General features: G+C 43.3%; 1 protein-coding gene across 1 annotated transcript in view; it reads left to right on the top strand.

Moving 5' to 3' along the window:
- Nucleotides 1–27,451, top strand: part of xpr1a (xenotropic and polytropic retrovirus receptor 1a) — a 75,343-nt gene that overhangs the window by 32,730 nt on the left and 15,162 nt on the right. Inside the window, exons 3-9 of the mRNA XM_026160222.1 lie at nt 16,809–16,910; nt 23,141–23,361; nt 23,493–23,642; nt 23,735–23,818; nt 25,569–25,650; nt 25,727–25,914; nt 26,237–26,416. Of these exons, the coding sequence (XP_026016007.1) occupies nt 16,809–16,910; nt 23,141–23,361; nt 23,493–23,642; nt 23,735–23,818; nt 25,569–25,650; nt 25,727–25,914; nt 26,237–26,416 (1,007 nt within the window). The remainder of the gene's footprint in view (nt 1–16,808; nt 16,911–23,140; nt 23,362–23,492; nt 23,643–23,734; nt 23,819–25,568; nt 25,651–25,726; nt 25,915–26,236; nt 26,417–27,451) is intronic.

Genomic DNA, 27,451 nt, shown 5'->3' with positions numbered 1-27,451 from the left:
TGTTTACATGTCTGTGGACTACAGAGAAGCAGCTTTGAATACAATGTTCAGAAAAAGGTTTGTGAACTGTGTGAATTTATGACGATCACTTGAAATGTGGTCTGTGCTTCATCTAAGCACCAGGCAAACACTATTTAACTAAACCGGTAACACAGAAGCTGCGTTTTTCATGTCTTTGAACACAGTGAACACAATTATTTATAGTGCAGGCTGGAAAAAGTAAGCGAGCACTTATATATTTGGTTATTTCTCAGCAACCACTTCCATCAGACATGTCCTGTAGCTGCTGATGAGACTGGATTTTAGGGCTGATGACTCTGCAACTGCAAGGTGCACAGACACTGATGAAGCACCCAAAGTTTAATGGTTTCTCCACAGTGGTTCCCAAACCCCCTCCCAGCAGCTACAGACAGATCAGTTTGTGGTGATTTCTGCTCGCACACTTCAGGATTACACATCATGCAGAGAGCGGCTAACACTCCTCGTTTTCCTTCCTGTGTAGACGATTGCTGACTGATGAACAGACGGGTCCTGAGAAATGCTTTAATGTTTGTGGATCTCTTTACTTCTTCCTGTGTGAAAGTCGTGACCGACATCAACCAGCTTCAGTGCGTTTATGGGATGGATTCTTCTACAACAACATCATCATTTAGTTGTTGTCTTACTTTTACAAACCGAGTCATCACCCCGAGTACAGACCTGAACTCAGAGTGATGACTCGGTTTGTTCAATCGTGGAGACTTTACTGTTGTTTACAAACACACTCGTTTGAAACTGTGCAAAGAGAGCTGCGATGCGAGCAGCGTGTGCACGCCGGTCACCTCAGTGGAGCAAGCTCGTCTTTGTGAACTATTAACTGCTGTTTTCCTCAGTATTAACAAGAAAAAAGAGAAGAACTTCAAATTCAGGTACAAGCTGCTCGCTACGGCGCACCAGTCACTCTGAACTCGTACAAATTAATTTTATTCTGTTGCTGAATTTCATTTTTTTCAGCAAATCTAAACATGAAATAAAAATATATGATGCATTTAATGATTTCATAATGAAATCCACTATCAGACATGATATTGTGAGATATATTTGCTGAAGCTTAAAAAGAATATTAAATATTTGCTCTTTAAACTAAAGTGCAAACTGTAAGAGGGCCCTCAGTTTGTGATTTAGTCAAATGTCACTGTAACATTATATTGTTAGAGTAATAGTACTAACGCTGACTTTAATACGCAGCTATCCGTGTCATTTAAATATATTACCTCCACCTTTCTATAAGAGACTCAGGTAAACGGTGATCCTGTTGCACAGCCAGCAGCAGGGTGGATACCTGTAGGTCCTCGCGGGCTCATGCCGTCACATCCATCACAATAAAGGTTGTTTGTGTTGAGCACAGCTTGGCTCTGTGGCATTTAAGGGCCCTTAAAGGACAGTTGAAGCCTGCTGTAATGAATAACCCATCAGCTACGCCGGGGCTCCCAGCCGCTGCCGGGGCCCGATCTGTCACATCGATCATCTGCCGCGGGGGCCGCACGGCACAAAGGGAGTGGCGCCCGGCCAGAGGAGGGGGACATATAGGAGTGTGTCCAAAAAAGGGGGAGTGGTTTGATTGTCTTAGGTCATGTTTGTGTGGTTAGTGGCACTAAGAGATGTGTAACGATTGGGGGTGGGGGGGAGTTTTAGACTCTATGTTCTTAAAAGCTGCTCAGGAGCAACTATGAAGGGAATGAGAGGTGGAGGCGAAGAGGGGGGGGGGGGGGGGAGGAATAGAAAATGGGGGGGGAAAGATGGCAATGTAGAGGTGAGAGGAGGAGGATGTCCTGGTCCAGAGGGATTTGAGAGACACAAAGAGCTGCAACTCCCAGAGGACCCTCCTCCATCAGCCCGCTCTGCTTACATTACCGGCCTGATTAAACTCGTGCACCAGCGAGTAATGTAGCTCTAATATATGATCGCTCTCCCACACACACGCTTCTCACTGGTATTCTTAGTTCCCTATAGGCACACCCCAGTGATCTGTCACACGAGTGGCTTCCATGGTAACAGGGAAAAAGACTTATTAGCATAATTTATAAGCACTTTATATTTGTCTCCATTTATCCATTTCTGCGGTGAACAAATGTGTTTTAAATTGGGGAATTTTTAACTGTCTAATCTGATACAAAAACAGTTCATGTGATCAAAAATACAAAGAAATCAGTATTTCTTGACATCGCGTACTCTAGCCCAGAAATACAACAGTGCACCTGAGTCTGATGTGACTTTAGAAACAATTATTGGGAGTACGCAGATTTTCTTGGGTGGACACATGGCCTTCAGTGTAAAAGGATTTTCATGTCACTGTGCCAAAAAGTGCTCGGGGTATTGAATCTGTTATGTAAAGTGTCGACCTGGAGGCTTGCAGAGGAAAGAAATTGCTCCAAAGCAAAGAGCTATAACAGTACGCAGCTCGGTTATGAAAACATATTGAACGTATGTTATTGTACTCATGAACAAAAACAGCAGCAACAATCGTGCATTTGCTGACTTTCCTTATTAGAAGCTGGGCTTTGAGCCGGAAATCTGCCGCTGAATCGCTCTCCTCTTATGCCTTTTAGGAACATACATTCAGCTTAATTTGTGTTCTGGGAAACGTGGCCTGCAATATGGTTTGAGTTTGCCATCTATCATGCACTGGTGCTTTTTCAGTCTAATTTCACAGTCAGTTGGTGTATACTGCTCTTTTCCCTCTGCTCAGTGAGATGTGCATCGCGGCCTAATCAGAGATCACAGTATTGATTCCCGGGCACACGCAGAAAGGGCGGTTGCTTGCCACGCAATACAAAGGTACTGAGTAGGACTAATCAGGGCTTATTGATTATCTTATGCTGACTGCTTTCTTCTGCTGTGCAGTTTTCTGCTCAGCACGACTGGTTTGAATATGTGCATGTTTTGTTTATTTCTGTTCTCTCGCTGCGGAGCTAAAGCGGGCTGGAACATTTGTCTTGACACAAAATAAATTGGGAATAAATGAGTAAGAGTGAGACTGCATTTTATCAAATAATCTAGCCAGACACATTCAATCATGGTGCTATCATAGAGCCACATCCAACATGCGTGCACACACATGGATGCACACACACACACACAAATGAATAAGGAACACCTGCTCATTCGCATTCATGCACACAGTTACACAGTGATGTGAAAGCAATTGGCTGCAACAGAGGAGAGGCCAACTCCCGGAGTCGGTTGCTAATGGCTACAGGATCCAGGGGAGCAGGCAGAGATGTCGATAATGACAATGTCACTCCCAACTAACCAGCGCTCAAAAATGGGGCAGGACACACACACACACACACACACACACACACACACACACACACACACACACACACACACACGCTAAAACTCATGCAAGTCTGTTGGAGCATTTGTAGTTCACACGCACACATGCACACACACGTAGATGCTGAAATGGAAGAGCAATTTTCCTCCTTCCAGGTGTTATTATAGTTGTCAAAAGCAGCTCTGCTGTCGAGGGTCATTTTGGCTGCAGGTCTAATGTTTGAATAAAGCATTTCTTTCCCATCTTACCTTACGTGTACTGTAATCAACATGTGATTTTTTTTAAGTATCCGTTGAGCAGCTAGCACTGAATGTCCCTGATTATTCTTTGGTTTTTGCCACTAAATGCTTTTGTCTTTTTCTGTTTTTATTTAACTGTATTAAATAAGAAAATCGGCCCTTTTCATTAAGCCTGCTCTGGTTCTCCAGTGAATAATAAGTGCTTGAAACATGGCAGTTCATTTCCTCTTTTCATCCATCAAAGGTGTCAACTGCTTCCCATGTGCACAATTTTCACAGCAATTTTATTTTGTTTCTTTCTTCATGATCTCGCCTTGTTTCTGATCTTCAGCTGCATCACTTTTCACCTGTTATTGCGGTGATATATTTAGCTTATTTCATCAGTCGGCTTGACCGGAGAAGTCCTCTGTCTTACGACACTGCGCACGCTTCCAATGTAAGAAAGAACCGAGCAGACTACAGCGGAGCTCGTGCAGATGATGTAAGGTTATGCAAAATCTACAGGACAGCTGCTCCGTTCCCCTGTCGTGTGGTTTTTCACACAGGCTGTAATATTGATTAAAAAGTGCAAAGATGGACAAAGTGCGATAATGAGACATATTAATTTTGAAGCGTGTTTGAAAGCTTCTGTTGTGTGTATGTACTGTACTTTGGGGATGGCTCTGCGCATCAGCGCACATGCACAGAAAAAATGACACTCTCAGTATTGTTTCTCTCTTTTGAATAACCGATCATCCCGTCTTACTGCTACCATACTTTAGTACAGCTGCAAACTGGACCCTGATGACTTCCTCCTCGGCTCCTGTGTGCTCCTCATTTTCCGTATGAATGCAGTGAGTCTAGGATGCCACGCTCAGTCCTTCCACTTGGCTGCATGTAGATCAGAAGAATAAGTTCAGTGGTGAGGAAAGACGGTGACAGGAGAAACAGCGAAGGAGGGAGCTGAGAGAGGAAATAAACATCTATTTTTCCTCAAGCTGAAGGAAAACTGATGAAGAGACAACCAAGGAGGCAAAAATGAAAAGAGAGCCGCTGAAGCAACACGTTAGAGGTTGCAGTCCTCCGTGCCTCTCCAGCAGAGCGGCAAAATGAGACATTAGCAGCACAATCGAGCATTTCCGACGCTCTTTTCTCCACAGACCAGATGATTAATATCAGTCACGTTTGTGTGATGCTCAACGTAAACCTTATTGTTATCTTAATGAGCCGTGACCATGTAGACCAGCCCTGACTAATGGTGTTAGGCTGTCAGCTGAGTCTAGTCATCATTCAGGAGATAAGTGTTTGGTGAAAAAGCTTTGGAGCAGGACAAAAGGTTTTATAGTGTTACTGGGTCAGTTCTCACAAACATTTGTGTTTGCTCAACATCTTTGCTTCCAGATAGCAGCTCAGAAATAGTGTTTTGGTTCAGTGGAAACACTTAAACACATGAAGGAATTCCCCTCCAGCTGTGGACCTGTGCAGTTAGTTCATGATGCCTGCTGCCCTGCACCCTGCTGTCCCCCACACTCTCCCCCCTCGTCCCTCTTGCACATCTCTTCTAATTTTTTAATTAGGTGTTACTCAAAATATACTTCATTTTTCCAGCTCAGTGAATCAGGGAGCAGTTTTCCAAGAGCAGCTTTGTATTTTGTATCCTGAAGCTCTGTGCTACCATATTTTCTGCTCACAGTCACTGCCGGCTCATGCACAAGTGTTCTATAGTGTTGTGTAATCCTACTTTAATGGTTCAAGATTTACACAAATGAGAAGTGCAATCAGTTCATCCTTTCTGTGCAGAGTGATGTGGGTGCAGTGCAAAACTATAAAACTGTGATATAATATAAAGCAAAAACAAACGACTGTAACTGTGAAATACCAGATTTACATAACAGACATGTGTGTCATGTTTCATTCATGCTAAATGCTATTGGCAAATATTAGCATGCAGAGACCAGATGTTGCAAGTGAGATGGCGACAACATCCTTTAATCCACAGAACAACAGATGTGTAGGGCACTAATTAGATGCTGGTTCCCAAATGGTTGATAATGGAGAAAGTCCCAGTAAAAACCTGGGACTAGTAAAAAAAAGTTTTTATTTTCCGAATAACCTGCAAGGCTTCGTATTCATCGTATTAACTGGTACATTTTCTTTGTACCAGTTAAATGGACAGAAGTTTAGTACCAGTGTTCTGGACCATTTGTCATTAAAAGAAAATTGTGTTACAAGTAATACAAATTCAGCACCTTTGCACTGGGAACAAGTTCATTCAGATAAATAGATGAAATGTAGCTGAAATATTTGCACTTATTGTAAACAGCAGCGCAGACTTCAGTCCTGCAGAAACTTTCGTTTTTTGCATGCTGTGTGTGTAACGTGGTCTTTCCAACAGAGAGAAAACCACAGAGTGATAATGGTGCCCACAAAATCGTGATTCTAGTGACATCATAATGCATTTAAGAGGAAATCTTTAGTAAAAATTATAACAAAACTCTGAGACTCTCAGGGAAGTCGTCCTTACCGTAGAGACCGACTCTGCAGCGACTGGTTCCATGAAATCAGATCTGATGTGAGATTAGATTTGCTTCAGTTTTGTGTGACTGATCTGCTGCGTGACTCTGCATACTAAGACATTGATACTAATTCCTGCTCCTTTATTAAACTACGAACTGCTGCCAGGAATACAATCTGCATTTTCCAGCTGTGGGAGCCTGTGTAAAGAAATATGATATTAATAATGACTATCGCATTAAAAAGCAAGCACAGGCTTAAGAAACGACTCTGACAGCAGAATGATATTACTGATCAAAGAAAGTGGTGTATGCTTCCTTTTAGTTTACAGTATCCTGAGAGCAGATTTTACACACAGGCTGTTTTTTCTTATATTATTCTGGATCTCAAAGGCTGTCCGAGTGCGACTGAAGCTGAAAAGTCCAGCCGAGCATTTCGCCCAATGAGATAAATCAGACAGCTTAATTTGTGCTGCTATCAGTTTGCCTTTTCTCTATCTACCTGTAGGTAGATGCAGTCAGTGAAACTCTCAGAGAAACTATCCTGATCTTCAAGGCCCGCGATGCTGGGAGGAGAGAGGGGGGGTCTGAGCCAAACTTTGTGTCACTCTGACTGTCAGAGATAACACTTCACAGCAGCGGCTCAGTAAAATAAGAAGGGAGAGAGGAGAAGAAAGGCAAGAGATAAAGACGTTTGCTCAGACTGACGCACACACGCTGACTTTTCTTATGCTTTGCTTTTTTAGTTTATTTACTGCCCTCTAACAAAGTAGGGCAGGCATTAATTAACTTGTCCATCAGCCCCCTGGTCTCACACTGCTTTCTGTGTGGACTGTAATTTTTCCTATTTCTTCTCTCTCTGTCCCGTCATGCCTCATGTTGCTTCCTTATTCCCAGTTAGCTTTCAGCCATGTTTCCTCCTTTACTGACCTACAGCGAGATGTTTCTGTTCACATTTATACTTTTTCTTCTGTACATCTGAGTTTACAATGGATGTAAGAATGCCTTAAGCGAAGGGTTTATGTCATGCATTAGGAGTTTAGTTGCATTGTTTCTTGTTAGTTCTCTTTTTTATATATGAAGGACAAATTATGGACAAAACTCAGCCTGTAAAACAAATGTGACCCAGTTCATGTTGTTCTCAGAAACTTTGCCTGTTAGCGTGCGTCCATCAGCATGTTGTAGCATCTTTGTCTTGTTTAGGGACTCACTGGGGTAATTGCTGCACTGCCAAACTTCTCTGCATCTTTTGTACTCTCCTAATTACACAGTTTGATTGACAAGTAAAAGTTTCTCTGTCTTGAACCTTCCACTCTGTCTGCTCTGTTTCTACGACAGGCTTGTTTGTTTGTTTTTAACGGAGGCATTTTGAGCTCATTTCTTCTCCAGCATCAGGACCTTGGACAGATCCAACACACCACTAGCTCTACAAGCTACAGCACTAAAAGTCTTGAGTCACATTATTTCTTTGTCTCCAAAACTTTTAGAGATTTCCTTACCTGGATGATTGAGAATGCATCAAGACTTGTTTCTTTGTATTTTGGCCCCAAGACGCCAGACTTTCCTGTCATTTTTTAAAGTGGTCTTGAGCATGAGTTCTCCGGGGTTTATGAGGATCTTTCAGTTTTTCTCTTTGAACAGTGGCTAATTTTTTTGCTCACTTTTTCAGTCCAGTCTGTTTCCTTGACCATTTTCAATCAAATGCTTTTGTTGTTTGTTAAGACGCTTAACAATGAACCAGTGATGTATCTACACATAGATAATTACAAAAGAACACATTTTTAAATTGTTTATTTGGGCATTTTACTACTATCCTCCTTTTCTTTAGCTGAATCTAAAGAAAACTGGTAAGAGAACAACATTTGACAGGCATACAACTGTGTTTTTGCAACAACACGGTGATTCCCAAACAGCTATTAGCCAAACCCAGGCCTCGAGGCCCGGTGTCCTGCAGGTTTTAGATGTGTCCTTGATCCAACACAGCTGATTCAAAGGGCTAAATGACCTCCTCAACATGTCTTGATGTTCTCCAGAGGCCTAGTGATGAACTAATCATTTGAATAAGGTGTGTTGACACAGGGTGAGATCTAAAACCTGCATGACACCGGCCCTCGAGGCCTGGACGCCCCTGCTTTAGTTGATCACCTACTAGTCACTGAAGCCTCATCAGAAATGGTCTCAGTGGAGGTGTGGCTTAAAAGTGATGGCATTATACATTCAGAATCAATCAGTCAATCAATTTATTTATTTATAGGGAGTAGGGATGGGTATCGTGTAGGTTTTATCTGATACCAGTACCAAACCGGTACTTTTGAAACGGTGCCGGTGCTTAAAGAATGGAGAACACAAACTTTGTCCAAAAACTTCTCATGTTCAGCTGTTTTTTTTGTAAAAAGATAACAATGTTAGCCTTTTCTGCAGCTATGGGGCATATATGGCATCACTCTTGGCTGGAAGCTTAATCAATGGAAAAAAACACAAACTTTGTCCTAAATCTCTCATGTTTAGCTGTTTTCCACTTTTTCTTTGGTCATTTTAGCCTTTTTAGCCAGGGTGAAGGGAGCATCTGCCATCAAACAAGAAGACAGCCGCATGTAGCTATGATGATGTTTGCTAGTTCACCTTACATGCATTAATGTAATAACGTGGTTAGCCTACTCAACGTAAATTACACACGAACAACATTAAGCTACTCACGCAGAGAAGAACGGCTGCTGCTGCTGCATCATCCTCATCATTTCTGCTACACTGGCAGGGCTAGGGGCCAGGACTCTCCTCTTCATGTTTTTGGGGGATGTTGCTAACTCCGGGTCCGATAACAGGCACCACACCTGCAGTAGATGCGCTCGGTGTGAGGTCTCGCAGCAAGCTATCAAATACGGCGCATTTCTCGGCTTTTAACAAAATGCTATACGTCTCCAGGTGTTTCATCGGATTCGAGGTGTTACCTCCTTTGACAGCATCACAGTATCAGCTTAAAGCACTTGTTGCTGCTGAGTTTGCATCTTTTGCTGTGAAGTACAGCCAGACTTTTGACCGCTTCGCCTTGGGCATTTTTAATCTGTAGCTCTGCTCTAAAACAACGTACGTACCTGGGCCCGCCTACTATCCTCGGAAACGTAAAATGATTGGCTAGAATCCAAAGTGTCTGACATCTCAGTAAAAAAAAAGCACCGAAATAAAGCACTGAAATGTGCGCTGCTTTTCGGTCTGGTTACTACCGTTTATGTCAGAACCGGTACCCATCCCCATTTATGAGCACATTTAAAAACAACACATGTTGACCAAAGTGCTGTACACAGTAAGAAAAGTAAAAAGTAGAACAAACACACACAGTGAATAAAACAAACTCAGTCACAATTAAAAGCTACAGAGCAAAAATGTGTTTTCAGACGGGATTTATAAATGTCGAGTGTTGGAGAGATCCTAGTATGAAGAAGCAGACGGGCGCAGCAATCGCAAAGGCCCGGTCTCCCCTGGAGCCTGCTGACAGGGACAACTAGAAGCAACTTATCAGCTGACCAGAGAGATCTGTTTGCAGTATTTTTAGTTAAAAGATCAGAGAGGTATGACGGAGCTAATCCATTTAGAGACTTAAAATCAATTCTACAACGTACTGGAAGCCAGTGTAAACGAGCCAAGACTGGAGAAATATGGTCGTGCTTACGAGCGCCTGTCAAGAGTCGGGCTGCCTCATTCTGAACTAGCTGAAGACGAGCGAGCAGAGCCCGGCTGATGCCAAAATAGAGACTATTACAGTCGTCAGGCCTGGATGAAGTAAAGGGACAATGATCACGAACACACTACCGTTGCAATAAAAACAATCCTGGCTAGATAAACACACACAGGGGAACGCCACAGTCATGGATTGGCCTCGCCAGACCTCAACATCACCGAAGCAGTGTGGGATCATCCTGATAGATATCAGAACAAAAGCCAGCAAACATCCAGGCTTGTTAGAATCATACAAAACTCTGTTTTTGGTTCATTTTCTGTTTCCACGTACGTTTGAATAAATCGCTGCAGGTATTTTCCATTTTCCCAGCTAAAGACAAAGAAATGAGAATCGCTGCATATTTACAAAATGCAACAGTGAGTTTGACTGCAGACGTACTTAAACTTATACTTTAATGGCAGTTTTAAATTTGTTTTCCTCAACTCTAATAATTCTAATTATTGCTGCTGCTTTCCTCATAAAGTGGTTATAGTTGATATTTGATTCAAGCCTGTGTAATCTGATTAAATGCAGAGTTTATCCATCGTGTGTGTCTCTCTTCCAGCTTCAGAGCTGTAAGATGCTCCAGCTTCCACCCTGAAGATATCAAACACTTCATACACACTTAGAAGAACCTTAAAGATAGATTCAAATTTTAAACCTACCTTCTTTAAAATCCTGCCTTTAGAGTTCATTCACACCCGTGTTTCTTGGCCTGTCTCTGCTCGTCTGCCCAGTATAATTTTCTCATCATTTTCCAGTGTGCCTGGATGTTTTGTCTTCTCTCTCGGGTCCAAAGATCATCTCACACCCCATCTGGCCTCTTGCTTGCACTCTCTCCCTCTCGTCAAGTATTCACTTGGCTGTTGGTAATTTACTCGTCACATGTGCCTCATTTGTTTCTCTCGCACACCAAGACAAAGATATTAACACTTTGCAGAATGTGTCGAGTGTGTGTTTCTCTACTGTACAAGGCTTTATTTTATTTTTTTAGGGAGCTGCTTTGCTTGCAGTCTGGCAGTATAAATAGTACACAATAAACTCGGAGCTGCTGCAGTTCCTCACCCTTCCTCCGGTCCTCCCTCGCTGGCAGTCTCGCCCGGTGAGTGTGCATTCTTAATGCTCCCCTGGCCTCGATGAGAGAGATGATTGGTAGAATTAATTGTGGCTGCAGGGCTGAATGGGAATAAGTGAGAAAAAAAGGCGCGATGGGGGAAGGGAGGTGGGGGTGTCGGGCTGGTTTTACTGCTGTGTTTCCTCCTTACAGCCTGGCACCAGAGGATGTTGAAGTTGTTTATGTGAACCCACTCTTTTTGTCTCTCTAGATTAATATCAGATCTGAGTTAAGTCGAGTCTCTTCGCTTTTATAGCTCAGTTTGTCTTTCTCTTTGTTCGGGATTTACACCTGTGCGCTTGCAGGGAAGAGATAAGTGGAGCTAATACAGCGGCAATCATAATGTAATGGCCTTTTCAGCTCCCCTGGCAGTAATGCCATCAGAATATAGTGTATATTGCACAGCGAGGTGTCGTTAAATGGGATAAATGGACCTTACAAAGAAGGACATGGAATTGGCGTGTGGAGAGGTTCGTGTGTGTTTGTTTTGGGGGAGTTATGGAGACAATGAGAGATGATATCCTCCTGACAAACCGAACACCGGTCAGTCGTCTACATGAAGCGTGCGGCAGCGTAAAGGAAAATAAAAATTGTCTGAACTAAAAACTAAATCAACAAATATATAAAGAGTTGATGTAGGGAGGTGTGCGGGTCTATTCCTGTTCTTGTCTCCAAATCTTGCTCGTGGTCGGCGAGTTAGAGGGTCTCCATGAAGGATTTATATGCTGGCGGTACAGAGTCGCGTCATAGAACGCCTCTATGGGAATATAAGAGGTTGGGGGTGGGGAGTGTGTGCGTGTATGTGTGTGTATGCATGTGTGAAGTGTTTCAGGGGTGAGTGTGGTAGGGTTGTGGGGAAGCTGTCTCATCATTTATTTATACAGTCCACAGAAGAAGGGGTTAGCGGCGAGGGGGGGGGGGCTGCCTTCTGTACACCGCCCGGGGAATACTGCAGGTCAAGAGTTGTTTTTCTAGCTACCAGCGCAATTCTTTGTCTGAAAGCGTGAAGCCAGTGAATCAACACAACATGCTGGACTGGATCTCCTGTTCTAATGACATGTTGTATCAACGTCTGTCTCATGAACGCAGAAACTCAGTCGTTCCTCTGGCTGCTTCCTGGTAAAGCTGTTGACAGTGGCTGAGACAGCAACACAAAATGTGCTTGGGTTGCTTCATGTTCTCTGATTAGAAATTGATTATATACACATATGATTGTTTTTTTTAAACTACAGACTGGGAAAATATTTAAAATCAAGACCTTTGGTTCTGAAAACCTGGGAACATTTTATACAAATTGCCTGTTTTTTAGGCTTTCCTGTGTATTTTCTTTAAAGAAGTTGACCAAGTCCAAAATAAGGACAAACAAAGCCACTGTTTTTAAAAATTCCTTCTTACATTGTGTGATCAACACACTTTAATCTCTTGAAAATGGAAAGTATGTGCAGCGATTTATTGCACTGTGCAAACATACGTGGAGATACAGTGTGCAGGCCAAAAACAGTGAAAGTCACATTTTCATATGACCACCTTTATTCTTCAACACAGCCTGAACTCTGTTAGGGAAGCTTTCTTCTTGAAGGACATTCAAAGCTCTTCTTTGGATGTTCGCTGCCTTTTGTTCCATCCTATGATGATCCCACACCGCTTCAGTAATGTTGTGGTTTGGGCTCTGTGGAGACCAATCCATGACTGAGAGTGTTTAATTTAGTGTTTCCTGTGCAGGTTTGCTTTTACTGCCTCATGGTGTGTTCGGGATCGTTGTCATGGCCGTGCATAATTCCATCAGTTTGGGAAAGATCCCCAAACCGTGACACAGGCTCCACTGTGGTTTACACCCAGTGTTGGACCGTTCTCCTGACTTCCTCTGTACACAGTGATCTGAACCAAAAACATTTGCCTTCATCACTCCATAAAACTTGTTGCCACTGATTTTCAAATCCAGTTTTTTGACAGATTGTTACTTATGTTACTTAAAAAGTCTCAAAAGATACAATTTAATTTCTTTGCTAAGTTGTCTGTCAGCTGCTACATAGGTTTGTATCTTAAAGAAATAAATATTCCTCAGAAAACGGTCAGGTTCAGGACTGAAGTGCTCAGTGCTCGGCTGAAACAAAAACTTTGGACTGCGTCAGAAAGCCTTTTAAAAAAAGTCTGACCCCTTGGAAGCAAAATATAGTAAAAAAACATGGTGGTTGGCTCAAGACTTTTGCACGGCACTGTCTGTTGTTGAGGTTTATTGTTTGTTTTCTGTGCATTTTCACTCAAGGTTGAGAAAAATAAATTTGGGCCTCATTGCCGCTGAGAGCACCGAGTCAGCGCTCGTGTTTTACAGCTGTTAAATGTTCGTAAATCTAATCAAACCATATATTGATTTTTCTCCAGCTTTGGATAAATTACAGCCTAGAAAAATAGTCGTCATGTAGCCGTGAGCAAAATGAGAAGCACAGCTGCTGTAAATTTTCTGTGGTGATTGGTCGGGTGTATAAACGTCTTAATTACTGACTGAATGTCCTCACAAATCCTCTGAAGGTCCCGTTCGGTGCTACAAAAACAGAAGACAGTAGTGTTTATTGCTGAGACCTGAGGTGTGTGGACAGAAGTAATGCACACAGTGATCAGCGGGACACAAACACAAACACGCAAGAAACAAATAACCAGGACATCCAGGATTACAGTGGACATTGTGGCGCCCGCTGTAAGACGGCGTGGAGAGGGGTGCACCTGTCCTGCAGGTGAGTCACAGAGGGCCGATGCCATCTCCACAAAAACAGGAAATTATAAAACAGGCAGAATGATGCTTAATTGATGAATACATGCATATCATTGGAGCACAACTTACCTAAAGAAGTTTGATAACACTTTTTATTTCTTACTTTAAACTTTCGTGAAGCTTCTTATTCGTGTAGTGTAGTGAAAGCTTGTGAAGCCATCTCAGCTATGAACCGTCCAGACTCGAGATAATGAGAGAACCCACTGTGTCGCTGACAGAGACACGTCGTTAACATGAACACTGACAGCACTGATTAAATCAAAGATGCGCAACGCGCCGCAGTCGTTGTATGACTTTCAAATGTTCCCATAATTAGGTTTCATTGCGTTTCTTCAGCAGTGACACGTGAAGCACGTGAAATGTAACTGTGAGGTGTAAACAGTACTCATGTATGCTAATAAAGATGGAGTGTGGGTTTGAGAGGAGCTAGGTGCCAGGATCCCTGCAGCAGCGGCGAGCCTGTTAGTGAAGCCACAGCTGTGAGGACGCAATCAAAGATGAACCCTGCTCCTGCTGTTGCCTTTGTTCCTACACATCACAACACCTCACACAAAATGCATCAGCATAAAGAGCGTCTCTGTGTGCTAGGTGAGCAGAAAGCAAAGGTCATTTCATAGCCCATCTCCTACCTGAGAGCTGCCCTCACATCTACACTTTCTTGCAGCACAGCTCCTCTCCCACCACCACGCTCGCTCTGTTAGTCAGAATCCAGGGTGGAGAACATTTCACAGTGTATGTGGGCTTAATTCACCCAAAATGTCTCTGAACATGTGATTTAGTGCTCAACACGCTGATTAAAGAAACAAATGTTATTCTTTCATTCATCAGAATCACAGGTAATGTTCCTGACATTCACCTGCCCTTTACTGAGCACCACAGGAAGGTCGACATCAAATGTATTTGTATTTTTTTAAAAACATGGCAAAATATTTTGTCTCTTAAGTGACACCAGTTTGAAGTCTTCTGTACAAACTGCTGGTTTACATAAAAAGGTCTTGTTGGAGTTTATTTTTAAGAAAAGGTTTTGAATTTTTCATGATTGAATGGTTTTATATATATTTGGTTATATTTGGTAATCATGCTGAATGATTCACGGGTCACTAACTGCTTTACTGTGTCTCTATCCTTTAGTGCTCTTCCATGCAAAGTGTTCATTAGCAGGCCAACCTTTTACTTTGAATTACATTACAGCTCAGTTCGCTGCTCGCCTGCAGGTCTGAGTGAAGGAGTGAGTTGGATCATTAGTCATTGTGCCATAGCACGCTGGCCAGCAAGGTACTCAGTCGTTCAGCTAAGCTGCTAATACTAGCCAGCCGATTGGTCAGCATCCATCCATCCAGTCAGTGACCCCATCAGCCTGCAGGTGCTGAGGTACCTGAGCTGCAACTGGACCTGAGTGATGAGACAGACTGGAAACCATCTGCTTCTCTTTAAGTCACTCTTCTTCTGTCCACCTTTCATTTGTTCTTTAGTAGATTTAGTCGATGTTTTCTATTCTTCTGGTCTCCACTGTTCATACTTAGCTTCCTCTGTAACATAAATATTGTCTTATTTTGCAATTATACTTACTGTACCTCAGTCTGTACCATAATCTGGCCACTTTCTCCTCCCCTGCAAACTACAGTGCATGAAATCTGCATATTCATTCATAAATAAACCGGATGCAGTTCTTTGTTCACGTGTTGCCTTGTTATGATGTTATGATGATCTGGTTTGGAGGTTTTGAGTTAGAACTTCTTTTACACGCGACGTTTTTGCTAACATGGACGCTATTTTGTCAGCAGGTGTTCCTCTCTGGTGTTTCAGAGGATTTGTAATTTTACAGCTATTCATATTTTCACCTGTCGAATAACCTTTTAATCAGCCTATCCATTGATTATCTCTGTGTGGTTCTGTGCAGGTTTTCCATTTATTTTTCTTGTAAAACGGTTGGACTTTAAAACTTCTGTCGAAGATTGTTTCACCTTCACAGTCTCATACACTGCTGTGTGTGTGTGTGTGTGTGTGTGTGTGTGTGTGTGTGTGTGTGTGTGTGTGTGTGTGTGTGTGTGTGTGTGTGTGTGTGGAGTGGTGATATCGACAGGCTGCTGCCCGCGGCTTTCTTTGTTATTACTGTAGCCAATAGAAAGCCTGTCCACATGCCACCTGCAGCCTAGCTTACTTTATATATTAGCTTGTGTTTACAGAGCTGTGTAACCGGTGGATCTGACAGAAGAGCTGCTTTATCCAGCAAACCTACATTTCTCTTTGTTCCACTTGAAATGACCTTTTTCATTTTGCTGTTTTGAACATGACAGACAGAGTTGAGCTCAGTCAAATATTTATGGAACAAGTACGACTCTCTGAATGTTTCCGATCTTTTAGGAAACTGTTTATTATTATTATTGTCACACTGAGGAGCTCCATAGTTTCCTGCTTCATTCCTGGGAGAGATAATAATTCCTTTGGGGTCATGTCAGGAAGGGCATCCAGCATAAAAACAGCTGTCAAATCAAACATGCAGTGCTACCCGCTGAGGTGACCCCTGATGAATAAAGGCTGTCTGAGGATTTGAACATCATTGCAGTAACGAGCTGATGATGAATTTAAAGCAGTGTTTAGAACATGCACTGCAGAAGTGAGCGCACGTGTGTGCGTGTGCAGTAACTGGCCTTCGGCTGCATTTAAGCTGTGTCAGGTGTTGGATAGCCTGCTGTGAATGAGGCAGAGGATCATTTGAGACGGAGCATCAATGCTGATTGAATTGGCTGGTCCTGAAAAAGACATGCAGGGTTTTGTCAGACAGTGGAGAGACAGGAGGAAGCTGCTGATCTAATTGTAGCTCTGAATGGACGTCTGTTTGCCTCGTCGCTGATGAACCCTTAAAGGGTACGTGCTGTTTTTGGAGGATTAGCCAGTTGGCTAAATCACCCAGTCACTGATAAACATAGATGGCAGCTATTACATGTCCCTTTAGTCCACTGTAGTAACACTGAAACAAACAAAACACAAAGTTGTTACATTTTTCACATTTTTGCTCTAATTGCTTTGGCAGCTGTGGATTTGTGTACACGAGTGGAGTGGGAGTCCCACAAATGATAACCTGCTAATTTAGCTGAATGCTGCAGTAAACACACTCACCACTGCTAATAACCATCGTTTCTTTCTTTCTTTTAACAGTCACAGATGAAGACACGGTGAAGAGATACTACGCTAAGTTTGAGGAGAGGTTTTTCCAGACCTGTGAGAAGGAGCTTCTGAAAATCAATACTTTCTATTCAGGTATTTATTTACTTCACTTACTCTCGAGACAATAATCGGCGGAGATTATATTAAATCAAGTCGATTACAAGAGGTCGTCTCAGAAATTTCATGGTTACTATTCAGCTGGCAAATTTAGAAAAATCAATGTTAAGCAATATCACCTTAACTTCATTTAAAAACAATACTTCCATCTTTGAACGAGCTCTGGAACTAATCACAAATCAATGCTTTAACCTGTCTTCTATAATCACATATTGCATGTAAATATGTAAAGACTCCTATCAGCTGTATCCTCATTTACTTCTTAGCATTTTTGCATAATTCACACTGTTTATTTACTCTGTGCTGAGTTCAGACATGGCCAGCGGTAGTCGCGTTTCAGAGCAGGCCTGCCTGTGTGTATTTCAGGGAGTGAAGCGGGGAATGTGTGTACTGTGTAACATGAGATGGAAGCCATAATATATTCTGGTATTCTGGTACCAGAAGGTCCTGAGCTCCAGCTCTGAGTGAAGTGATGTTATCTAACAGCAGACCGTGCTTCCCCTGGAGGCCGTTAATGAAACTGCAGACTTGCTGGGTCAACGGCCGGCCAAGGCTGACCGGGAAGATTGTCCCAGCTCGTAATGATGGGGTGTTTCTGGCAGACTGATGGCGAGAGCAGCAAACAGACGTGGTATAAATCACTTTGGACCTCGTTACCATGAAGCTGAACCAACTTTGAATGTCTTGATTTTTCTCAGAGCGTTGCTGTTACCAACGCTCTTTCCTTACAAAGGCAGCTTATAGAGGAGAGCGCGGTGGCACGGTTTGATGAGAGAAATCATCATCAACATATTTAAATGACCACCAACCATCGTGATTTTTACTTTCTACAATAATGAAAGAAAACGCTACAAATTTTGAAACTTAAACTGCTGTTTGGGTTCAGTTCTGTTGTTTAGATGTGATGTCACCTATAAATAAAACAGACATTTTTCATAGTGCAAGTCTGAGGTCTTTTTTCTCATTAAACGAGAAAAAAAGAATCATTTAATAAAACTGAGTGGGCTGCGAACTAAACTTAGAGGATAGAAAGTATCGATCCCATCACGCTAGTACGCCCATATACTAATACCAGCGTTGGTATTGATACTATCAATATTTAGATCAATCTGCCTACCTCTGCTTTATAATTGGCAGGTTGGTGCCTGTTGGTAGAGCTCAGTAGTGCCTTTAAAAAAAACAAAAATTGCATGTTATTGTCTGTCAGTGAAGGACTATGAATAACGAATAACAGAAGAAAACAGTCATTTCGGTGTCATTCGTCTCAGTGTGGCATGTGACATGAGTCACATCAGGGTTACAACAGTGAGTCAGTGAGTCCTCAGCAGCTCCGAGGTCGGTTAAAGCTGTGCATGAAAACATCAACATCTCCTGCTTATCTTCCACACACAGGAGGAGGGAGCAAGAAATTACAGAGCTGTGTGTGTGTGTGTGTGTGTGTGTGTGTGTGTGTGTGTGTGTGTGTGTGTGTGTTTAAAGCAGAGATGGAGATAAATTGCGTGCTGACTTTACATAAGACACTTGCCTCGACTGAGCTTTCTCCCTCTGAAAGGGGTCCCTGACCTCTCACAGCCATCCTGCTGCAAAGCGCTAGAATCCAGTCTGTTGGACAACAACACTTTCATCATCGTGGATTAAATACACAACAAAAAGAAATGAAGAAATGCTGTTTTAGGCTGATAGGATTTCACCCTGTCACTTTCTGGAAGCTGAGAAAGAACAAAAGGTGTTTGAAAACACCACCACAGTAAAGACAACGCCGCTGAAACCTAAACCAACCAACACCTGTCTCTTTCAGCTTCATTAGCCCCACACAGATGAACTGTCCAGCCACATCTTCTGATGTGACGCTGCACTCTTGACCTCAAGGCAGTCTGACTTTCTCACGAGCATTAAGTGGAGCATTGGTTCGTATGCTTCTGTGCCTGTTGAGGGATTACTGCGAGTTTGGATGTCGAAGCAAAGTTTTTGCTTTCCCACGAGGCATCGATGTGACATCGAATAGCATAAAGAGGAAAAATCTTTGTCGGGCGGGTTCCACTCTTGTGTAGAAAAAGAAATACTCAGGGTTGTAGTAATATACCCTGAAAACATTGTTTATGTCGACAAAGAAATTGTGTCATTCTACTTTTGGATTGACGAGCATGAGGATGTAATGGAAAGCAGGCCACTAAGCTGCCATCTACGTGCAAACAATGATAAACAGATGTTAGCTTTACTTCTATTTTCAGTTTGAAAAAGAGTTTTATTCAAATACATTGAAGAAAATGAAGAAAACAGGAAGTTAAATGAGAAGAAACTGGCTTCATTTATTAATGATTAGTTATTCTTTTTTTGAAACAGGTTGTTCCACAAACCAGCCGGATGCAGGAAAATGTATGTTTGCACACAAACAAGAAATACTACCATGTGAACGGAGCAGGAAACAGCAAAGAAAAGGGAAAAAGAGGGGGCTGCAGGTCTTGTTGGCCTGCTACAGAGAGTAGGTGGCTTTGAAAAGAACCTTGTAGGTTTGGGAGGACACCAAACACCGGTTCACATCAGAGCAGGCCCAAATGATTAGTTATTCTGACCTGTTTCGGGTGGCTGTGGTTCAGCATATAGAGCAGGTCATCTGCTAATCACAAGGCTGGTGGTTCCCTGGGTTCTCCGGTCTGCATCCCAAGTGTCCTTGAGCAAGTTGCTGAACCCCGAGTTGCTCACGATGCATTCAACGTGCTGTGGACGTGAGACAGAAAGCAGACAAAGCGGCGTATAAGAACCAGTCATTCACCATTTAAACAAAGAGCAGGAGGAAAATGAGAGCTGCTTGTTGGAAAAGTGAGTTGAACTGCAGGAGAAGTTAATGAAATGCAGGTTGCTGTCCAAGCAGCGTGTGATTACCCCTCCTCTCTCATTCTGTCTCTCTGGCTGTATTAACCTATCTCTGACCCAGATAATGGTTCCTCAGTCAGCAGCATTCACAGGTCAGCCTAAGAGTCTCCATGCTTCTGCTTCCTGGAACAAGCAGAAATAAAGAATCATTTTTATTGTTATTTGCTGCAGCAGTTTTTTGCATTTTAACAATATCGAGGTTAAGCAGCAAATGACCAAAGTAAAGGCTCTAATTTTACGCAAATGCAGGAATAATATTAAAATTTCCAAAATAAAAGTCCAAGCAAACCAACAACTTGTTTTTTAACAGCTCCGCTGGGCTTATTAGGACCTTTATTATTAAGTGTGCCTATGCGAAGGCACACTTATTACTATTGCTCGGATTTATTATTATTATTATTATTATTATTCTTTTTCCGCCTGAAATTTTGGACCTTAACTCGCCCCACAGTTTTGAGACAAGGTTCACATATGATATATCATTGTGTGCGGCTGGAGCTGGAATGAGTTGCTATGACTTTTGGTGTTTATTACTTCTATAGTTTTTTAAATATGAATATTTTAATGCAAGTTTTTTCCCATTGAAATGAATGGAGAACAAGAAAACTTCATTTGTGGTGTGCTGGCTCACTCTAGTGGTATGTCGGGAGTAATGCGAGGCGGCCGCTGTGTCCCTGTGGACGCTTTTATTTTGTATAACTACCGGAAGTAGTTCCTGTGTACTGACGCTAGCTGGGTAGCTAGCGCCGCGTCGCTTAAAAAGCAGCCGGGCTTGTCTTAAACTTAAGAGGCTGACACTCGCTAAACCACCCGATCGCTCGCCAAGCGACTGTTTCACACTGGACTTATTTTTCGTTTATATGGGCCGATGATGCTGGTCGATGAGGAAAAACTAACTGAGTTGTTTGGTGGTGGCTAACGCGGAGCTAGCTAGCCACCGGTATGTGTCTCTTTCCCCTCATATGTGGGGAAAGAAACATGTGAGGCGGCCGCCGATCGACCGGTTTTCAGGTGAGAATGTAGGTGTGTAAACGTCAAATATCTGCTCGTTTTGTCAAAACATCCCATATTAGCAACAGATTTCTCACGATGTTGCTGCTAGCCGGCTAGCTAGTTTGGCCGGCCGGCTAGCCGGCTAGCTAGCTCGGCTAGCTAGCGCCGCTTCGCTCAAAAGCATCCAGGCTTGGCTTTCAGTGAGGCGTCTCTAACTCCTTTCACCCCCGATCGCTCCGCAAACAGTCTTTGTCTTAGCTGGACTTATTTTTCGTTTATATGGGCCGATGATGCTGGTCGATGTGGAAAAAATAACTGAGTTGTTCATATACCGGTGGCTAGCTAGCTCCGCGTTAGCCACCGGTATATGTCTCTTCCCCTCGTATGCGGGGAAAGAAACACCGATGGACCGGTGGTGGCTAACGCGGAGCTCAATCGTGGATAAGGGAAACCCAATGCAGGAGAAGCAGGCGGCTGGTGAACTGAATTTCAGGTAAGACGTTATTAACTGCACTCTATTTGGGTCAGATATAACCCGAGTTTAGGTGTAGTTTATTTTCGTTGTGCTGACAGTTACAATAACTGTACTGTGTGCTAGCTAGCACGACAGAGTTTCTATACAGCTGTGCGCGCTAAGTTACTGATTTTGAACTTTATGACAGCCTCCCCTATTTTCAGGCGAGAATGTAGGGGTGTAAACTTCAAATATCTGCTCGTTTTATCAAGAAGTCCCATATTTTATCAAGAAGTCCCATATCTCTCACGATGTTACTGCTAGCGCCGCATGGCAGCTAGCTGGCTAGGGCGGCTTGGCTGACACCTAGGCCGGGCTGACTGATACCCAGGCCGGCTCACGCTCTCGTTTCACCGCCGCATGGCGGCTAGCTGGCTAGCGCGGCTTGGCTGCCACCCAGGTCGGGCTGGCTGACACCCAGGCTGGGCTGGCTGACACCCAGGCTGGGCTGGCTGACACCCAGGCTGGGCTGGCTGACACCCAGGCCCGCTCACGCTCTCGTGTCACCCCTAGTCTTTCGTGATGACTCTTGGTTGGCTGCTGGACTTATTTTTCATTTATATGGGCTGGTGATTCAGTATGAGTGTCCGGTGAACTGAATGTCAGGTAAGACGTTATGTATATGTAAGGTAGTGACTGGAATAAGTCACAAGGTGTCGCTGTTGAGCTGCATATATGTTGTAAATTTTAGCAATTTTGACCATTTGTCCTCTGCAGGACACCGTAGTTCAGATTTCTCGTTCGCGTGGGCGCCATCTTGGTTCAGTGTTTACTGTGATGTGCAAAGGTAAGCACTGTCAGTGGCGAACTGCATTGGTTTTGTTTAAAAATAAGTGTTCCACTGTGTAAAATAGCGGTTTGTCATTTAAGCCGAGCAAATATTTTGTTTATTGAGAGGTTCATGTATTGTCTGATGAGAGTATGAGACAAAGATATACTTTTCTTTCTTACTCTCATATAAAATATTTAGCTTTTATTAAATAGTTATCTGAATCTTACAACCAAAGTTTGTATAATAATACACAAGATTGGCTGTAGACCATTGTTAATCATTCAGAACACTGTGTAAAAATAACAAAAAACAAAAAGTGAATGAAAAGTGCATAAATATTTATTTTACGTGTTTGATGTGTGTGGCAGGGCGTGGTCTGCAGTGCCGCTGCAGGGGAGGTGGACCCACCTCAGCGGCATCTGCAATCACGCCTCTCAGGTGTAAAGTCTGTGCTCTCTCTGCTTTTGTTTTTGTTTTTTTTGTGTATGTGTCGGGCTATGAGATGAAAAGCTACAGCCGGCTGTGTGGGTACAGCAACTATGTGTGAAAAGTGGTCCATAACGTAATGCTTCAAAGTGTGTTCATGCAAACATTGTCGGGTCTGCTTATGAACCTCTGCGCACAGCGTCTACAAATTGGGGCTGTACGAAGTCACCTCATCTTTACACAAAACTGTAAGCTGTCATCTGTGAGGCGCGAGCGGTGTTTGGTTTTACCATAGTTCATGGTGGAGAATGGCTGCTCCGGTGAGTTTTGCTCTCTGTAGCCGTTTGAATGGCAAACTATACTGATTAGCGGCGGCATAGGCACACTTAAAATTTCTTCAGAAATTTTCGCTTTCTAGTTTTTGTATTACTCTACACATCCTCTAAAATGTATAATATTCATTATAATATGTGCAAATACACAGTGGCTATAATAACAATCAACACGCTTAACAGTAGATAAAACTGGAAGTTGTGCTGTGCAAGTGTAAACGTGTGTAAACGTGTGTGTGTGTCCACAGCACAGTATGTAAGATGTATGTGACATCCTTTCATTGTCCTTCTGCAGAGAAGCTTGCCGAGGCCCAGAGACGATTTGCGACGCTGCAGAACGAGCTGCAGTCTTCACTGGACGCTCAGCGAGAGAGCAATGCTTCGCCCGGTCTGCGGAAACGCAAGACCAGGTTCCACCTGTCGCAGGAGGAGCGCTGCAAACACCACAACATCAAAGACCTGAAGCTAGCCTTCAGCGAGTTCTACCTCAGCCTCATCCTGCTTCAGAACTACCAGGTTTTTAGTGCATCTACACACTCAGATCACTTTATGTCACCTGCAGTCGTTTGATCAGACTACATATCCTTTCCAGTCTCTTTCCAGTCTGGTGTGGTCTGTAGCTGCTGGTTTCTTCTTGTCTCCCACAGAACCTGAACTTCACTGGTTTCCGTAAGATCCTGAAGAAACATGACAAGATCCTGGATACTTCCCGCGGGGCAGACTGGCGTGTGGCTCATGTGGAGGTGGCACCTTTCTACACCTGCAAGAAGATCACACAGCTCATTACTGAGACGGAGGTGCCTGCCTGCCACACGTGGACTTTACTACATGTCAGACGTGTGTAGAAAAAACGAACATGTCTGAAACGAATGGTTGTTTTTGTATCCAGACCCTGGTGACCACAGAGCTGGAGGGAGGCGATCGTCAAAGGGCCATGAAGAGGCTGAGAGTTCCTCCTCTGGGGGCAGCTCAGGTCAGAATCACAGCTGATTACACTGGAAACACACCTGTTCATACATAATCAGCTATATGAACAGGTGAATAGAGGAACAAAGGTGAATGAAGTCACTCTGAACATGGCGTAGTTGTTTGTACCAGACAGGCTCGGCTGAGTATTTCCAAAATTGCTGATCTGCTGGGATTTTCCTGCACAGCCACGTGTAGAGTTTACAGAGAATGATCTGATATACTGCAGATAATATCTGGGCTAAAATGCCTTGTTGATGTTAGAAATCGGAGGAGAATAGCCAGACTGCTTTGAGCTGACAGGCTGAAGGCAACAATAACACAACCAAGTTGTGCAGAAGAGCATCTCTGAGCACACATGCCAAACCTCGAAGCAGATGGCTACCGCGTAAGGTTACAGTTCACACAGGCTCACCACAACCAGACAAGACTGGCACTGCTGGACAGGATGCAAGCAGACGTGAAAGGATGGAGCCATGCTTGCATCCACAGTTCAGGCTGGTGCTGGTGGTGTAATAGTGTGGGGGATACTATCTTCTTTAGCACCAAGTGGCCATCATGGTAGCTCCAGCCTACCTGAGTATTCTTGCTGGCCATGTCCATCCCTTTATGACTGCAGTGTCCTCATCTTCATGGCCTCCACAGTCACTGGATCTCAGTCCATCAGAGCACCTTTGGAATGTGATAGAGCTGGATATAGACGGCAAATATGCATCAACTGTCAATATAGACCAGGATCTCTGAGGAATGTTTCCAGTCTAGTCTTAAATAATTAAGGCAGTTCAATAAAGAGAGATCATTTAGAAAAACTGAACATTATTTATTGACTTAAGGGATTTGATTTTCTGAGCTCTTTGGCAATTAGACTCCAATGAACCATCATAGCAGAGTCCCAGCAACAATAGTGATTAGAACAGGATCCCCAGAGTGTAGATGCTGAAGGTGAAGTTGGAGGTTAGGACAGGTGGAAGAGGGTAGCACGAACGAGAGTCCAAGTGGCAGAAGATCATTGATATTTACAGAACCGAGACTGAAGATGGGGCAAGAAAATAATCAAACCAGAGTAATAATGTCAGTGTTGAGTTTGTGGATGTGAAGAATAGACTAACAGCCTGAATTTCAAGGTAAGCAGGTCAATCAGTGATTAAAGATCATCTTTATTGAACTTGGATAGAAGCTTCATTACTTAAGTCAAAAGTTGCTAGTGAATGTGCTTCTCATACCTCCCCTGTTCTGTAATTGTACTGTTGCAGATGTCACCTCTTGAAGAACAAATGTTGAAATGCTTGCTGAAGAATATCCCAGCATGCAATATTTTTGCATTTATCTAACTATAAAAAAATACAATTAAAAGCAAAACATTCCAGTTTTTAAAAGAAAGAGAAATAAAGCCAGCGGGGTGAGAAAGATTGAGAGAAAGACAAAGGAAACCATCGGAGCCTTCAGTATTGATTTTATAAGTGCCTCGACTCTGTTGAACAGACGGGATATCATTCAGGAGAAAAACAAGGCTCTCCAATGCATCTTTTGCTCCTGCATTAATTACTGTCATGTCTGGCTTAAAGTGTGTAACATGTGAGCTCTCCATGTCTCCTGTGTGTGTGATAAATATATTTATGCTTACGAGCAGGTAAAAGGAATGAAATTGGTTTAGAGTCTGTGACTCATTGCTGCATGACGTTTTGTCTAAAGCGTCTTTGGACGTGTTCGTGTGAGTCGTCACGTTAATCCGGTTTATTCCTGTCTGCCTGGTTCAGCCTGCTTTGGCCTGGACGACCTTTCGCGTGGGTCTCTACTGTGGCTTCTTCATCATTCTTGCCATCTGCTTCGTTATCACTGGTAAGTCTAAGTTACTGTTTTCACCGGCGTCATAGTTCATCTTCATAAAGCAGTAAACATGCTGCGGTTTGTTTAGGTGCCGTGTTCTTCCGCTCTGAGAACGTCTGGCCTATGGTGCGGATCTATCGGGGCGGTTTCCTGTTGATCCAGTTCCTCTTCCTGTTGGGCATCAACACCTATGGATGGAGACAGGCTGGAGTCAACCACGTCCTCATCTTTGAGATCAATCCACGAAACAACCTCTCGCACCAACACCTGTTTGAGGTGAGAAAAAAGACGTCTCGTCTTATAGAAGATCCTGGAAAATTGCTCAAATCTCTGAGTGGCAATCATGGATTCATAAAGTGTTTAGCCTGAGTAAACATGGTTGTTTAGCCGGGTAATTATGATTCAAGGAACAGATTATCATGTAAAATAAGATTTGATTCCGTAGAAGCACTACCTTTAGATGTCCACGGGGTTTTGTTGGTAACCCAGAACTGAAAGCAGAACCTCTTTTCACTCGTTATTCTGATTTTTGGGTTAATGGTGATCATGTGTCAAAGGAGCTTTCTTTTAATGCCATTTTTTCCTTCCTGTGCTGCAGATTGCTGGTTTCCTGGGCGTGTTGTGGTGTCTCAGCATCCTCTCCTGTCTCTACTCGCAGTACACTTACATCCCCATGCAGGCCAACCCTCTCATCCTTTATGGCTTCATGGTGCTCTTCCTCATCAACCCCTTCAAGACCTGCTACTACAAATCACGTTTCTGGCTCCTCAAATTGCTGGTCGGTTAACTCGTTTACTGGAAATGCTCCTTTAATGTATAGTAAATAGTCCACGCCCATGCTAGAGTATTGCACACTGATGTGCTTAATCACAATGAGAAAAGTAAACAAAATAGAGGTGAGAGATGACGTGCCTGAAAGGGTCATTTTAGCCCGTTTCTAGGTGGTTTGTGGGCAGGTACAATCCAAATTTTGTGGAAATAAATGAGATGCTATTGTCAGGAAACTAAAGTGATAGACTGCTTTCATAAGGTGTTGTAGGTTTAGAAAGGCAAAAAACAGCTCCCGGTTGCTAAGTGGTTGCCAGGGTCTGTGATGACATCACTATATACAGCTCAAAAAAAGCTAAAGTAAAAATCAGAGTTTAGCATCAAGTCAATTAAACCTGTGGGCATTGATCTAGCCACTTAAGTAGCAGAGGTTGTTAATAAGAGGGGCACCAATGAGACAGCCCCCTGCACAGGAACGATCGTACAGGTGGGCACCTCAGACAGTTTTTCCTGCTTTGCTGTAAGTTTGCCTTTAGCTGGGGTGAATGTCACTGCTGCCAGCATTAGGCACATGGACTGCTGTTAGGTATCGGGATGAAATCCTTGGACCCATCGTCAGACCCTGCGCTGGTGCAGTGGCTCCTGGGTTCCTCCTGGGGCACAACATCCAGGCAGCTCCTGGAGAACGAAGGAACTGATGCCATTGACTGGCCCCACGCTCTCTCGACTTAAATCCAATAGATCACCTCAGGGACATTGTGTTTCCATCCATCCAATGCTCCCAGCTCAAACTGCCCAGGATCTCAGTGATCAGGTCACCATCATGTCCTGACATTGTCAGACATGCATAAAAGTACACGGGGGCTGAAATCTGACCAAACTCGGCAAACCTGCCTCGTCAGTTTTCACTTAGATTTTTGGGTTGTCTTGAATTCAGCCCACAGTAGATTTTCTTTTCCATCAAATAATGTGGCTTCCTTTCATTCCTAACACATTGCCACATATTTTTCCAATTTTTCTGAGCAGTGTTTGGTTGCTTCACTCC

Source organism: Astatotilapia calliptera, chromosome 23 (assembly GCF_900246225.1).
Source record: "Astatotilapia calliptera chromosome 23, fAstCal1.2, whole genome shotgun sequence".
Taxonomy (NCBI): domain Eukaryota; kingdom Metazoa; phylum Chordata; class Actinopteri; order Cichliformes; family Cichlidae; genus Astatotilapia; species Astatotilapia calliptera.
The sequence above is the reverse complement of the archived record's forward strand: the minus strand, read 5'-3'. Positions and strand labels throughout refer to the sequence as shown.